The following is a 15,513-nucleotide window of genomic DNA, read 5'->3' on the forward strand; positions in this document are numbered from 1 at the left end:
TAATTTTTAACTGCTGAATTAAGGTTTGAGCATGAAACAATAATCTTACTCTAGCATCAAAATAATAAAATATTTGGCTCAGGCCAAATTCAGTAGTCATGAATGTTTACTGATGAGATTTTTTTTTTTTTGTCTGTTTGTTTAAAGACAGGGTCTCATCATCATGTTGCCCAGGCTGGCTCTGAACTCCTAGGCTCAAGCAATCCTTCAGCCTTAGACTCCTAAGTAGCTGGGACTACAGACACGTGCCACTGTGCCTTGCCACTGATGAGATCTTCAATGTCAAACTAATAAAGCCAAAACTCTTAAACATTTAGATATGGATATCAGAAAATCCAGGGGTTTTTGTTTGCTTGTTCGTTTTTGAAACACAGTCTCACTCTGTCACCAAGACTGAAATACGGTGGCACAATCTTGGCTCACTGCAACCTCAGCCTCCTGGGTTCAAGCGATTCTTCTATTTCAGCCTCCTGAGCAGCTGTGATTACAGGCGTGCACCACCATGCCCAGCAAATTTTTCTTTTTTTTTTTGTATTTTTAGTAGAGAAGGGGTTTCCCCCTGTTGGCCAGGCTGGTCTCGAACTCCTGACCGCAAATGATCCGCCCACCTCAGCCTCCCAAAGTGCTGGGATTACAGGCGTGAGCTACCATACCCAGCCCAGAAATCCAGTTTTTAATAACATCTCCTAGATGTATAGAAAGAACATTTTCTCACATTCGGATTCATTTATTCAGGATTGAAGAATCATTTAGAAATTAAAAAAGCAAACCTGGCTCATCTTTCTGTTCTATTCTCTAAAGAATGTAAGAATGAACTATGCTTTAAATTTCTCACAATCTGGTTAGAATTATCTAATTAAGAGACCATATTTATTACTAAAATAAAAATGCAAAAATGCATATGGCAAATGTATTTAAAATAATTTGGGATATTTTTACTTAATGTCAAGAACATAAAAGTAGTTTGCCTTTTAAACATATGAAACCTTTTATTTCGGTTGATCATTATTACCCTCTTAACAAATTAAGGCAAAAATATTCCTCAAATATTTGTGATTAAACTGTTGAACCGGAACTGGCTCACCTCCCAATGACTTCACAAGTATCTGCTTCAATTAATTTTGAGAAATAAAATAACCCAATCATTCTTTAGTTTTCTGATGCCTCTGCAAAATGTATCTGAAAAAAATATCAAAATAAATTGCTGCATAACAACATATAGTGTACCTTCGAATCAAGTTTATGTCTATCCCAATATCTGAGGTGTTACATTAGTTACACTGAAACAATTCTGCTTCATTTCAATCAAATTTGCCTTATTTGTGCCTTTCATAAATCACAGCAAGAGAATCACAGAGGGTTAAAAATCTTAGAACTCAGGAATTACCTGGTCTAATCTCCTTATTAGGAACTGGGGCCCAGAGAGGGGAAGTGACTTGGCCAAGCTCACACAATTAACTGGTCTTGATATGAAATTACATACTATTGATGGAAATGTTTTTCCACATTACCTGGATAATTTGTTTACTATTACATCTAGCACATAAAAATTAAGAGTTGGTTCTAATAGTACATACAAAAACATGAAAACAAGAGCTCCATTCCAAGATGAAAATTTTACTCATAAAAAAGCTCTAAACAGCTCGAAATAAAAACACCAACTTTACCTTAAATATATACTTTTATAATCATCTAAAATTTTTCTGAAAACTAAATAATATTTAAAAGTGGTTACCTCAGCCGGGTGTGGTGGCTCATACATGTAATCCCAGCACTTTGGGAGGCCGAGGTGGGCGGGTCACTTGAGGTCAGGAGTTTGAGACTAGCCTGGCCAACATGGTGAAACCCCATCTCTACTAAAAATACAAAAATTAGCTGGGTGTGGTGGCACGTGCCTGTAATCCCAGCTACTTGAGAGGCTGAGGAGAGAAAATCGCTTGAGCCCAGGAGGTGGGGGAGGTGGCAGAGGTTGCAGTGAGCTGAGAGAGCACCACTGCACTCCAGCCTGGGTGACAAAGCGAGACTGTCTTTAAAAAAAAAAAGTAGTTACCTCGGGTGAATAGAAACGGGGCATCAGACACAGAGGAGTTTTTCTTTCTTTCTTTTTTTCTTTTTTCATCATTTTGGGTTTTTTTCCAGACAAGCTCTCATTCTGTTACCCAGAGTGGAGTGGAGTGGCATGAACACAACTCACTGCAGCCCTGACTTCCTAAGCTCAAGTGATCCTCCCATCTCAGCTTCCCAAGTAGCTGGGACTACAGGCATACGTCACCACACCTGGCTAGTTTTTTTGGTATTTTCTGTAGATATGGCGTCTGGCCATGTTGCCCAGGCTGGTCTCAAAACTCTTGAGCTCAAGTGGTCTTCCTGCCTCGGCCTCCCAAAGTGCTGGGATTATAGGTGACTGGCAAAATCAGATTTTAAGAACAAAACAGATACTATTCAGCTCCAAATCTGTCTTCATCTTAAAGTGGCAGGATATAGGAATACTTTCCAACATTGGCAAATACTTACATTTCCAACCAGACAGAGTGACAGAGAGAGAAATCAAGACAAACAGAGAGACACCAAGCTCTTCTATTACTCACAGTTCTACAGATCATAGAGGTCTCAAAATGTTTGGCACATAATCGATAATGTTTATTTAGCTGATCAGGTGTTTTATCTTCTAAGTCTGCTCTCCTACAGTTCTCCACCCACTTCTGGCATCTATAAATAAAACCAAAACACAATTATGAAAATGAGCTCAGCATTTAAATTTCAGCCTGCAGTTTTAAGGCAAACATATATTAATAACAACGGATTCCTGCTCCCCTCCCTGAGAACATAATTTGGAGAATTTTATTAATAACAAAATAACAGTTGGAAAAAACCTTAGAAATCATTTAGTAACAACACTTCAATTACAGACAAGGTTAAGAAGTAACTTGCTTGGAGGCAAGTACAAAATCAGCAGCAGAATTAGAACTGAAACCGGCATCTTCCAACTCCAGACATCAGAGAAGATCCAACCATCAGTAGAACAAGCAGAAAGCTGCATAGCCACAAGGCTAACAGCCTAACATTCCCTTCAGGATTTCAACTTCAACAAGCAAACGAAACAACACTGTCACTGTTGAAAATCAGTAATTAGATGTTCTTTAAATAACTAGTTTCTAAGGGAAGCATAAAGGCTGTATTCGTTTATCTTCCTATGAACACAAATTATTATCTATAGTAATATGTGTTGACTAGATTGCAAGCTCCATGAACGCAGGGACTGTGTCTACACAATCCAGTACACAAAAAGTACTGAAGACAGGGAACAAGACAAAGTCCATGCCCTCTCAGTGCTTAAATATTTTCAGAAAAACTAATAATAAGCACTTATTATGAGCCAGACACTGTTCTAAGTCCTTTCCAAAGATGGGTACTATTATTATCTCCCTTGTGCAGATGAAGAAACCAAGGCACAGAAATATTAAGTAACCTGCTAAAGTCACAACCGGATCTTTCCTCGAATTTCTTTTTTTTTTTTTTTTTGAGACAGAGTTTTGCTCTTGTTGCCCAGGCTGCAGTGCAATGCCATGATCCTGGCTCACTGCAACCTCTGCCTCCCGAGTTCAAGCGATTCTCCTGCCTTAGCCTCCCATGTAGCTTGCATCACAGGTGTGTGTTACCACACCTGGCTAATCTTGTATTTTTAGGAGAGATGGGGTTTCTCCATGTTGGTCAGGCTGGTCTCGAACTCCCGACCTCAGGTGATCCACCCACCTCGGCCTCCCAAAGTGCTGGGATTACAGATGTGAGCCACCGTGCCCGGCCCATCCCTCAAATTTCTGAGAATAAAAGTCCTGCCGTGGATAAACAGTGTCACAAATTATTTTTTTGAGATGGTGTCTCACTCTGTCGCCCAGGGTGGAGTGTAGTGGCATGATCACAGCTCAATGCAACCTCTGCCTCCCAGGTTCAAGCGATTCTCCTGCCTCAGCTCCCCGAGGAGCTGAGATTATAGGTGTGCAACACCATACCCAACTAATTTTTGTATTTATAGTAGAGATAGGGTTTCACCATGTTGGCCAACCTGGTCTCGAACTCCGGATCTCAGGTGATCCGCCCGCCTTGGCCTTCCAAAGTGCTGGGATTACAGTCATGAGCCACCGCGCCCGGCCCAACATATTCCTTTATAATTACATCACAATATTTTTTTTTTATGTTTTAACACTATTGTCCACCTTTCCCCAACACACCTGCCCCTGACACTTAATTCTCTTCTAAAAATGTAAAATCATGGTAAAATGCTATGATTTTTAAAAAACTACAGCTAAATTGTACAGCATTTCATTTGACCAACAAGTATTACACTGCTCACAGTAATGACGCCTAAGATGTTCACAATTTCATCACACTTGTACACAGTTGTACATTATGATTATAAACATTTCATGTTTCAAAATCCAAATATTAAGTATAAAAACTATTTCACTATAAAATAATCTGCCATACTGCTACAGTTGTTTTTTAAATTCTTAAATCTCTGGAGACCTTCCACACAGAGCAATACTGTACATATTACCTCTGAACTAAGTTGAAGCAGCTTTCTGATATCAACAGCAACTCTTATTCAGACAATCAAGAACAGAATGGGCATCAGGCAGACAGCCTAATTAAATACACCTGTCTTTCTATATGAACTACTTAAGAATAGATCTAGTGAAAGATGCGCAAGACCTCTAATAATCTTTTTAAAGCAAACTTAAATAAATACATAAGTTTATGAACTGACACACTAAATTATAAAGATGTCAATTTTCCCCAAACCCATTTACTAATTCAATATAATCACAAGCCCAATAAGTTTGTGAGAGAGAGCAAGAGAAAGAAATGACTAATTATTCTAAAACTTTTTATACACAAATTTAAAGAACCCAGGATAACCAAGACAATCTTGAGAGAGAAAAAAAAGGAGGTTGAAAGAATTACACTACCAGATATTAAGACTTACTGTAAAGTTTATTACTTCCTGGCAGAAGGACAGAACAATGAAACAAAACAGGGCACTACAGATACTTAAAGGGAGCTTTGAACAGCAGCAAATACGGAGTTTTCTTTTTCAATAAATAGGGTTGAGTTAGTTGAATATCCACATTAAAAAAACAAATCTTAACTCCCATTTGTACACCATATACGAAAATAAATTCCAAGTGATTGTAGATCAAATATGAAAGGTAAAACAATAAAGCCACTAAAAGGTAACACAGGAGATTATCTTCATGACCTTGGAATAAAGATCTCTTAAGGCAACAGAGAGCACAAACACTAGAGGAAAAGATTTATAAATTAGGTTACTTTAAAGTTAGTAACTTTTCTTCATTAAAAGAAGCCATTTAAGAGTGAAATGGTAGACCACAAAATGTCAGATATTTGCAATACATATATCTAACAGCGGACTTGCATTCAAAATATATATGAAGAACTACAAATAAATAACCCAACATAAAAACTGGCAAAGGGTCTTGAACAGGCACTTTATAATAAAAAGGTAATAAAAATGGCAATACATATATGAAAAAAATGCTCAATCTCATTTGCCATCAGGGAAATGCTAATTAAAACCATTAACAGGCCAGGCGCAGTGGCTCAAGCCTGTAATCCCAGCACTTTGGGAGGCCGAGACAGGCGGATCACGAGGTCAGGAGATCTAGACCATCTTGGTTAACACGGTGAAACCCCATCTCTACTAAAAAATACAAAAAACTAGCCGGGCGAGGTGGCTGGCGCCTGTAGTCCCAGCTACTCGGGAGGCTGAGGCAGGAGAATGGCATAAACCTGGGAGGCAGAGCTTGCAGTGAGCTGAGATCCCGCCACTGCACTCCAGCCTGGGCGACAAAGCAAGACTCCGTCTCAAAAAAAAAAAAAAAAAAAAACAAACCATGACAAATTACTACATACCCACAAGAATGACTGCAATGTAAAAGAGGTAATACCAAATATCGGGGAGAAGGTGAAATAACTTTGCCCATCAACAGTAGAATGGATAAATTGTGGTATAGTCATTCAATGGAATACTACTTGGCTATGAAATGAACAAACTATCTACAATCTCACAAATGTAATGTTAAGCAGAAGCAGCCAGGAGTACATACTACAGGATTCCTTTGATATGAAATTCAAGAATAGGCAAAACTCATTTATAGTGATTGTTCAGAAAAAGAGTTAACACAGCAGGCCTGAGGCTGCTGTCCTTAGAAAGGCCTGTTTGTTAAGGACCTTGGGCTGGTATCCGGGAACTCGGTTGGTAAATGGAAATAAAACTTTTCCTAACTGATAATCAGCTCAATGTGCCTAGACTATTTGTGCAAACAACATGATTTATGCTGAACACCTGTCATCCCTTCTAGGAATCTGGAATTTTATTACATGCCAGGCAGAGGCTGCCTATGTGATCAGGCCCCAGTGAAAACCTTGGACACTAGGTCTCTAACGGTCTTCTCTCCACAGAAACATGGCACATGTGTTGCTACATTTCCACCACTGGGGAAAAATGGACTCTGGGTGACCCCTCATGGGAAGGAGAGAGCATAGGAAAGCCTATACATGAATTCCTTCAGACTGTGCCTGTGTCTTTTTCCCTTATCATCCAGATGTGTATCCTTACTACAATGCTGCAATAAATCTTCACTGTGAGTACAACCATATACTGAGTCCTGTAAGACCTTCTAGTGAATCTTTGAATATGGGGTGGTCTGGCCCTGCCTCAACACAGTGATGGAATAGTAGACACATTTGGGGAGGGTAACAACTGGTAGTGGGCACAAAAGAGGCTACTGAGGTGCTGTTTATGTTCTATATCTCAAACAACAATAAAGCTTCCACTCATTCTCCCTCTTTCCCCCAAAACCTAACTAATTCAAGGTATGTGAAGTCACAGTGGCTACCACTGGGGAGAATGGGATAATGGCTGGGACGACCTTGGAGCAGAGGAAGTTTGGGATGCTAGTAATACTGTATTTTTTTTAAATCCCGGTGAAATTTTCATGGCTATGTTACTCTAAAAATCCAACATGATGTACAGTTACCATCTGTGATCTTCCGTGCATATGTTTTTCGGGTTTTTTTTTTCTTTTGAGAGAGAGAGAGAGAAAGAGAGAGAGAAGCTCACTCCGTTGCCCAGGCTGGAATACAATGGTGCAATCTCGGCTCACTACAGCCTCCACCTCCTGGGTTCAAGCGATTCTCCCACCTCAGTCTCCCAAGTAGCTGGGACTACAGGCATGCACCACCACGCCCAGCTAATTTTTTGTATTATTTGTAGAGATGGGGTTTCACCATGTTGCCCAGGCTAGGCTCAAACTCCTGGGTGAAGTGATCGTCCTGCCTCGGCCTCCCAAAGTGCTAGAATTACAGGCATGAGTCACCGCACGTAGCTCTTCTGTGTATACGTTTTTACACGAATAATATTATAAAAATTATATATGACCGGGAGGCTGAGGCAGAAGAATCGCTTGAACCCAAGAAGCGGAGGTTGCAGTAAGCCAAGATCGCGCCACTGCACTCCAGCCTGGCAAGAGAGCGAGATTCCGTCTAAAAAAAAAAAAATATATATATATATATATATATATATATAAAACCACAATAAGTCTTTTCACATATGTGTATTATGAACATGTATATATATTTATATACATATATACCCACTTACATAATTGTCTCAAATTTTTACCAATGCCTCCCCTTTCCCAGCTCTCCCTGTCACTGTTCTGTTCCCTATACTCCAGATTCTGTAGACTTTCCCTTAGCACAGTGGAATGACTCCCCAAATCCATTTGCTTCTCTCCATTAATAACACCCTGGTTCAAGCTACCACAATTTTTTACCTGGTCTACTAGTATCTCTTCCAAACTGGTCATCTGCCCTTCTCTAACCCCTTCTCCATGATGCAGAGTATTTTTTAAAGCCAATTTGAGAATGTCTCTTCCGTGCTTAAGCTTTTAGTGGCTTCTCAATACTCTCAGGATAAACAGTTGTGTTCACTTCTATCCTGGGGCCTTCCCAGTGCTGTTTACTCAGCCTACTACATTCTTCTTGCTGCTTTTTATACACTTCCTATGCACAGTTAACTATGACTCAGCCTTCAGATCTTAGCTCAAATGTCATTTCTTGAGGGAAGCTTTTCCTGACTCCCAAGTGTACACGTATGTGGGTATATGTGTATGAAAACGTATGCACCCAGAAAATTCTAGGTATTTAAGACTTTCCGCCTCTCCATATATAATATCTGAATTCCCTACATTTATCTTACTATATGATTCCCACAGTGTAAACATGCCCTAATGTCTCCAATCTTTAAAACTCTCTTAACCCTGACCCTCTTTATAGCAAAACTTGTTAAAGCATCCATTTGGACTGCATCCAATTATCTTGCTGTACTGTCTCCTAAATCAATGCAAAGGAGGCTCGTGCTCTATCCCTTTTCCACTGAAACTGCTCAAGACAATTACTAATGACCCCATTCTGCCAAATCCAATGGTCACTTTTCTGTACAGATTTTATTTCACTTTTAACTTTTCTTTTTTTTTTAGGTGGTCTTGCTCTTGTTGCTCAGGCTGGAGTGCAGTGGCATAATCTCGGCTCACTGCAACCTCTGCCTCCTGGGTTAAAGCTATTCTCTTGCGTCAGCCTCCTGAGAAGCTGGGATTACAGGCACCCGCCACCATGCCCGGCTAATTTTTGTACTTTTAGTAGAGTCAGGGTTTCACCATGTTGGCCAGGCTGGTCTTGAACCCCTGACCTCAGGTGGTCCACCCGCTTCAGCCTCCCAAAGTGTTGGGATTATAGGCGTGAGCCACCGTGCCTGGCCTATCTTTTATTTCATTTTTAAAGTAATGAGAGAAGGTGTCATTATGTTGCCCAGGTGGGTCTCAAACTCCCAGGCTCAAGCCATCTTCCCACCTCAACCTCCCAAAGCGCTGGGATTACAGGTGTGAGCCACTGCACGCAGCCACTTTCTGTACACACCTTAAACACGTTCAGCACTAGTCAACCATCACTGACCACTTCTTTGTTTTGTTTTTAATGTTTTTCCCTCAATGGTTTCCTACTAATGCAGCACTTCTAAAAGCGTATTCCAAGGAATCCTGGTCAAAGAATTGTTCCTTTTAAAAAAAAAATAAAAAAAAAAAAAGAGGGCCTCAATCTGTTACCCAGGCTGTAGCACACCGGTGCAATCATAGCTCATTGTAATTCAAACTCCTAGGTTTAAGTCATCCTCTTGCCTCGGCCTCTCAAAGTGCTGGGATTACAGGCATGAGTGACCATGCCCAGTCAGAACTGTTCCATTAAGAAAAAAAAGGACTGGGCATGGTGGCTCATAGTACCAGCACTTTGAGAGGTCAAGGCAAGCAGATCACTTGAGCCTAGGAGTTCAAGACCAGCCTGGACAATATAGGGAGACCTTGTTTCTACAAAAAATTAAAAAATTAGTCAAGTGTGGTGGCGTGCACCTATGGTCCCCAGCTACTTGGGAGGCCCAGACGGGAGGACTGTTTCAGCCTGGGAGATGGAGACTGCAGTGAGCAATGATTGTGCCCCTGCACTCCAGCCTGGGCGACAGAGTAAGAACCTGTCTCCAAAAAAAAAAAAAAAAAAAACACAAAACAAACAAAACAAACAAACAAACAAACAAAAAACAAGTTTCCATGGTCAAATAAGTTTGGATAATACATATTTTATCCCGTCCTACTCTTAAGGTTTTAGACATTCCTATAGGGCCTTTTAAAAAGTTAGCTAACCTCTCTGTACCTACTTTGGTCATCTGTAAAGCAAGGACTACCTCAAAATTTACTGCAAGGGTAACATGAAATAATGTATATATAACAGAGAAATATAACAGAGCAGTGTCTGTCACAAAGAATACAGTATATAAATACTGTTCCAGCCTGGGCAACATGGCGAAATCCTGTTTCTACAAAAAATACAAAAATTAGCCAAGCATGGTGGTATGTACCTGCAGTCCCAGCTACTTGGGAGCATAAGGCAGGAGAATTGCTTGAGCGCAGGAGGCAGAGGTTGCAATGAGTGGAGATTGTGTCATTGCACTTTAGCCTGGGTGACAGTGAGACACTGTCTCAAAAAAAAAAAAAAGGAAAAAAAAAGAAGTACTATTATTACAACTCACAGCATTGCTTGAAAGATTAAATAAGTTGATATGAAAGTACTTCAGGCTGGGCATGGTGTCTCCTACCACTGGGCATGGGCTGTTATCCTACCACTTTGGAAGGGTGAACAAGGGGGGATTGCTTCAGCTCAGGAGTCCAAGACCAGCCTGGGCAACGTGGTGAGACCCTGTCTCTACAAAAAATTTAAAAACAAAATTAGCCGGGGGTTGTGACGGGCACCTATAGTCCCAGGTACTTGGGTGGCTGAGGCTGGAAGATCACTTGAGCCCAGGAGGTTAGGGCTGCAGTGAGCCATGAGCCATGCTCCTGCCACTGCACTCCAGCCTGAGTGACAGAGCAAGACCCCTCAAAAAAAAAAAGTTTGAAATTTGCTGCTCACGTTTTAGAGCAGCAATTCTCAAACTTCATAGTCCCCAGATTCCTCTGCACTATTACATTATTGAGGACTCCAAAGACCTTTTGTTTATGTGGATTTTACCTAACAACATTTATCAGAGAAATTTTTAAAATATTCATTAATTCATTAAAATACCAACCTTATAATATGTTAACATAAATAATGTTTTAATAAAAAATTACGTTTTCCAAAACAAAAACATCTAGTGAGAAAAATTACACTGCTTCATTTTTGCAAATCTCTTCCGTCCAGCTTAACAGAACACAGCTAGATTTTCACATCTGCTTCTGTATTTAATCTATTACTATATGTTGTTTTGGTTGAAATATATGAAGAAAAGCTAGCCTCATAATGATATGCAGTTAAAAAGGTTATTACAATACTCCTCTTTTTTCCATATAATTGTGAATTCTCCACAAGTGGTAGTTTCTTCAAGATTAGTTGAAATGTGAAATCTGAGACCAGACCAATGAGCTTTTTCATGCCCTAGTACATAAAAAATCCCAGTCTATCTTGCACTTCAAATAGATCTTTTATCCATGTATGTTTCTGTAAAACCATAAATTGGTCATTTGGAAAATATTAGTTCAGTGAGTTATACATACCATATAAATGTTAACGCAATTAATTATACAATATGTAGAAAAAACCCACATCAGTATCATCAGTGATCTCACCAGAAAAGTCTTCAAGTATTAGAGAGCTGCCAAGCTCACAGTGGCAATAAATTTTCCAAAATTCTAATTTTCAACTTGAATGCTCAAATTATCAGTTGTTCTCCTTGAAGTGGCAGGCTTGTTTATTTCTGAGAAAATGTCTATCAAACACCCAGATCTGAATAATCATATTTAGAAAATTCTAGAAGACACAATACACAATTTATCAAAATAATGATGCCATCATGTTATGTAGCACTCCAAATATTCCACTGTCCACTCCTGAGAGACCGAATATGAAAAATGGAAATAGTATCAGTGTTATTATGAAAATAGTTTTGACATTGTGGACTCCCTGAAAGGGTCTTGGGGGCTGCTATGGTCTGAATGTCTGCGTCCCCTCAAAATTCATATTGAAACAATCCCCAGTGCAGTGGTGTTGGGAGGTGGCGCATCTGGGAGGTGACTTAGGTCATGAAGGGGAAGCCTTATTTGCCCCTTCCGCCATGTGAGAACACAACAAGAAGGTACCATCTAAGAAGCCGAGAGCGAGCCCTCACCAGATGTCAAATCTGCTGGTGACTTCATCTTGGACTTCCCAGCTTCCAGAACTATAAGAAACAAATTTCTGTTGTTTAAAAATCACCCAGTCTAAGGTATTTTGCTATAGCAGCCCAAATAGGCACCCTCCTGAGTCCCCAGAAAACCACTGATTTTACATTTCACAAAGTAGAGTACATCAACTCTCAATAAGCCTTGATTAAACTGCCAGAAGAACCTTGGAAGCCCTCACCCATCTTGGGTGAGTTAGTACTAGCTGCCTGAAGAGGAAGAAGAGAGCTTCAACACCCAACTCACTCTAATCAAAGCAATTCATTAGCTCTACCTGCACCTTCTCCTGGTTTAGGAAAAGCTCCACTGTGAGCTGCCTCAAAGTGGCAAGCCTTGGCATTAGGCAAGCCACCCTGCTGGAGCAATCAAGATTTAGGCAGTTGTTTTTTGTTTGTTTGTTTGTTTTTACTTAAACCCTGTCACTGACCTAAGCTGGGTTGATTATATTATTTCACTTTTTAAAAAAAGAAGCATATTAATGCCACTTTTTCTAAAACAGTAAGAACTATTATGGTATGTAAATTCCACACCATACACTTTATTAATTACTCTTGAAGTTTAAATTATTTCTAAATAGCTTTTTCTAAAAGCATGCATGGGATTTATAACTGATGACTGAGAAATGTACTGTTTTAATAGCATTAAATATATTCATCTTTATTGTTAGTTAACAATGCTAACATTTGAAGACTAGATTGGCAGTGTCACCTTTTATCAACCTTCCCTACAACCTGTTTACGGAAGAAAAGATGTGGGTGGGGTTTAGAACTAATAACCCTAAAAACACTGTTATAATTCAATAACATCTCTGGAAACTACTTCTTTGTTATAAATAATTCTGGGCACAGTGAAAAGGAAACTATCAAATACAGTAGAACTTGAAATCATGTAGTACAAGGAGGTCTCATTTGGATAAAAAGACCTTGAACATATTATGTTAAGCCAGACATAAAAGGAGAAATATTGTATTATTCCACCTATAGGAGGAACCTAGAACAGTCAAATTTATAAAGACTGAAAGTGGATTTGAGGTTACCAAAGGCTGGAAGGGCAGGGGAATGGGAGGTTATTGCCTGATGGTTACAGTTTTTGTTTGGGATAATGAAAAAGTTTTGGAAATAGTGGAGAAGACTGCACAACACTGTGAATGTAATTAATGCCACTGAATTGCACATTTAAAGATTAAAATAGCAAATTTTGTTGCATGTATTTTACCAAAATTTTAAAAATTAATGTACATATCCCAAGTCGTACACTTTATATGGGTGAACTATATGTGAATTGTATCTCAATAAACATCTTTTTAAAAAGAAATTCATGATTTGGTCTTGAAGCATTCAAAGGAGTCTAACACTGAAAAGGGCACAGACTTAGCATGATCCTGGGGACAAAACCAGGACCTCCAAGGCCTCAATTACAGGAGGCAGATGTCCACTCAATACAGGGAAGAAACAACAGCCAAAGTTGTCCAGGATCATCAGGTGTCTTCTCACAAAGGGGAGGACTGTCATTAGAGGTGTTTTAGCCAGGGCAGAGATGCCCATCTGTCAGGAACGCACAGGGCCTATAAAGGTCCATAAACACCTTTGTCTTCTAATGCTAAATTGTGTCTATGTTTGTTTTTGTTTTTTCAGGTAAGAGTCCTTATGTTAGATTCTCAAAAGGATAATAACCCTAAAAATGACTAAAAGTCACTATTATTGAGAAAATTCCAGTATTTCAAGTGAGATTTCACTAGATCTAAAAACTTCTTTCAAATCTGAAACTGTAGCCCCCTATAGACCATATTCCCCTTAAGGAGTGTAGTAAAAACAGGATTCACAACATATTAACACAAATTACCTGTGGTCCCGAACTGACTAGGGGTGCCCTCATTATGGAAGTGAAATAAATCTGTAAGAATGTCTTTGGACTAAAATTTGGGAAAAAGGAAGATAATGCATAATGGGGCAAGGCCAAGTCAGACTAAGATGCTCCTCTCCTCTGTTTCCATGGAACCCAATGGCTACTCCTCACTCTACTGAGCAAGTTCTTTCCCATGCCTCAGAACTTAAAACACTGGGAATGCCCCACAACTCAATCCTCAGATCCACTCTTTGCTCACTCCTTAGATAACCTTAACCCGTACCATGGCTTTAAATACCCTCTATCAACTGAGAACACCCATATTTACAATTTCCAGTCTGAAAGTCTCTGAATTTCAGACTTGTATATCCTACTCTCTCTTCAAGACATCTATTTTCTTTGAGGTGAAATTCTCATAACATAAAATTAACCATTTTAAAGTAAAAAACTGAATGGCAATTAATACATTCATCATGTTCTGCAACCATCACCACCACCTAATTCTAAAACATTTTCATCACCTCAAAAGGAAACCCTGTATGTCTAGTATCCAGAATATATAAAATACTCTTACAATTCAGCAACAAAAAGACAACTCAAATTTAAAATAGGCAAAGGACTTCTTTCTTTATATAAAAGATATGAATGGCTAAAAAGCACATGAAAAGATGCTGAACATCGCTCGTTATTAGAGAAGTTCAAATCAAAACCATACCCTTTCTCCCAGCCCCAGGCAACCACTGATAACGCTTTCTGTCTCTCTGGATTTACTTATTCTGGATATTTCATATAATAGAATCATACAACATACAAGCTTTTGTATCTGGCTTCTTTCACTTAGCATAATGTTTCTGAGGTTCACCCATACCGTAGCATGTACTGGCACTTCATTCCTTTTCATGGCTAATATTTCATTGTATTGATATACATTTTGTTTATCCATTCATGCACTGATAAACATGGCTTGTTTCTACCTTTTGACTATTGTGAATAGTGCTGCTATGAATGTGTGTACATTTGGTTTTTTTGAATACCAGTTTGCAATTCTTTTGGATATACGCCTAGGAATGGAATTGCTGGGACACACGGTAATTCTACGTCTAACTGCCACTTGTGGTTTTGATTTGAACTTCTCTAATAATGAGTGATGTTCAGCATCTTTTCATGTGCTTTTTGGCCATTTGTATCTTTTGTTTAAAAAAAGAAGTCCTTTGCTTATTTTAAAATTGGGTTGTCTTTTTGTTGCTGAATTGAAAGAGTTCATTATATATTCTGGATACTAGACCCCAAACGTATAATTTGCAAGTACCTTCTTCCATTCTTTTCACTTTCTTGGTAACATCCTTTGATACACAAAAGTTTAAATTTGATGAAGTCCAATTAGTCTATTTTTGTTTTTACTGCATGTACTTTGGTGTCGTATCTAAGAATGTGGCGCCAACCAGGCATGGTGGCTCATGCCTGTAATCCCAGCACTTTGGGAGGCCAAGGTGGGCGGATCACCTGAGGTCAGGAGTTCGAGACCAGCCTGGCCAACATGGCAAAACCCCGTCTCTACTAAAAAAAATTTAAAAATTAGCCAGGCATGGTGATGGGCGCCTGTAATTCCAGCTACTTGGGAGGCTGAGTGAGTAGAATTGCTTGAACCCCGCTGGCGGAGGTTGCAGTGAGCTGAGACCGTGCCACTGCACTCCAGCCTGGGCAACAGAGTAAGACTCTGTCTCAAAAAAAACAAAAAACAAACAAGAATGTACTGCCAAATCTAAAGTCATGAAGATTTAGCTGTATTTTTTCTAAAAGTTTAATGATACAGCTCTTATATTCAGGCCTTTGATCTAAATAAAAG

At 39.3% G+C, this 15,513-nt stretch overlaps 1 protein-coding gene across 3 annotated transcripts in view; it reads right to left on the reverse strand.

Annotated features, from left to right (window-relative positions):
- THAP12 (THAP domain containing 12) overlaps positions 1 to 15,513 on the reverse strand; it is a 31,543-nt gene that overhangs the window by 13,645 nt on the left and 2,385 nt on the right. For 2 of the 3 annotated variants that reach the window (XM_074014830.1, XM_074014829.1), the window contains exons 1-2: positions 2,589 to 2,696; positions 1,085 to 1,179 (exon numbers count right to left, since the gene is read on the reverse strand). Coding sequence is in view for 1 of the 3 variants with exons in the window: in XM_005579128.4 (XP_005579185.1) it covers positions 2,589 to 2,709 (121 nt within the window). In the remaining 2 variants the exon portion in view is untranslated. Of the gene's footprint in view, positions 1 to 1,084; positions 1,180 to 2,588; positions 2,710 to 15,513 lie in introns of those variants that run through there. The other variant, XM_005579128.4, reaches the window with a different exon arrangement.

This window comes from Macaca fascicularis, chromosome 14 (assembly GCF_037993035.2).
Source record: "Macaca fascicularis isolate 582-1 chromosome 14, T2T-MFA8v1.1".
NCBI lineage: Eukaryota > Metazoa > Chordata > Mammalia > Primates > Cercopithecidae > Macaca > Macaca fascicularis.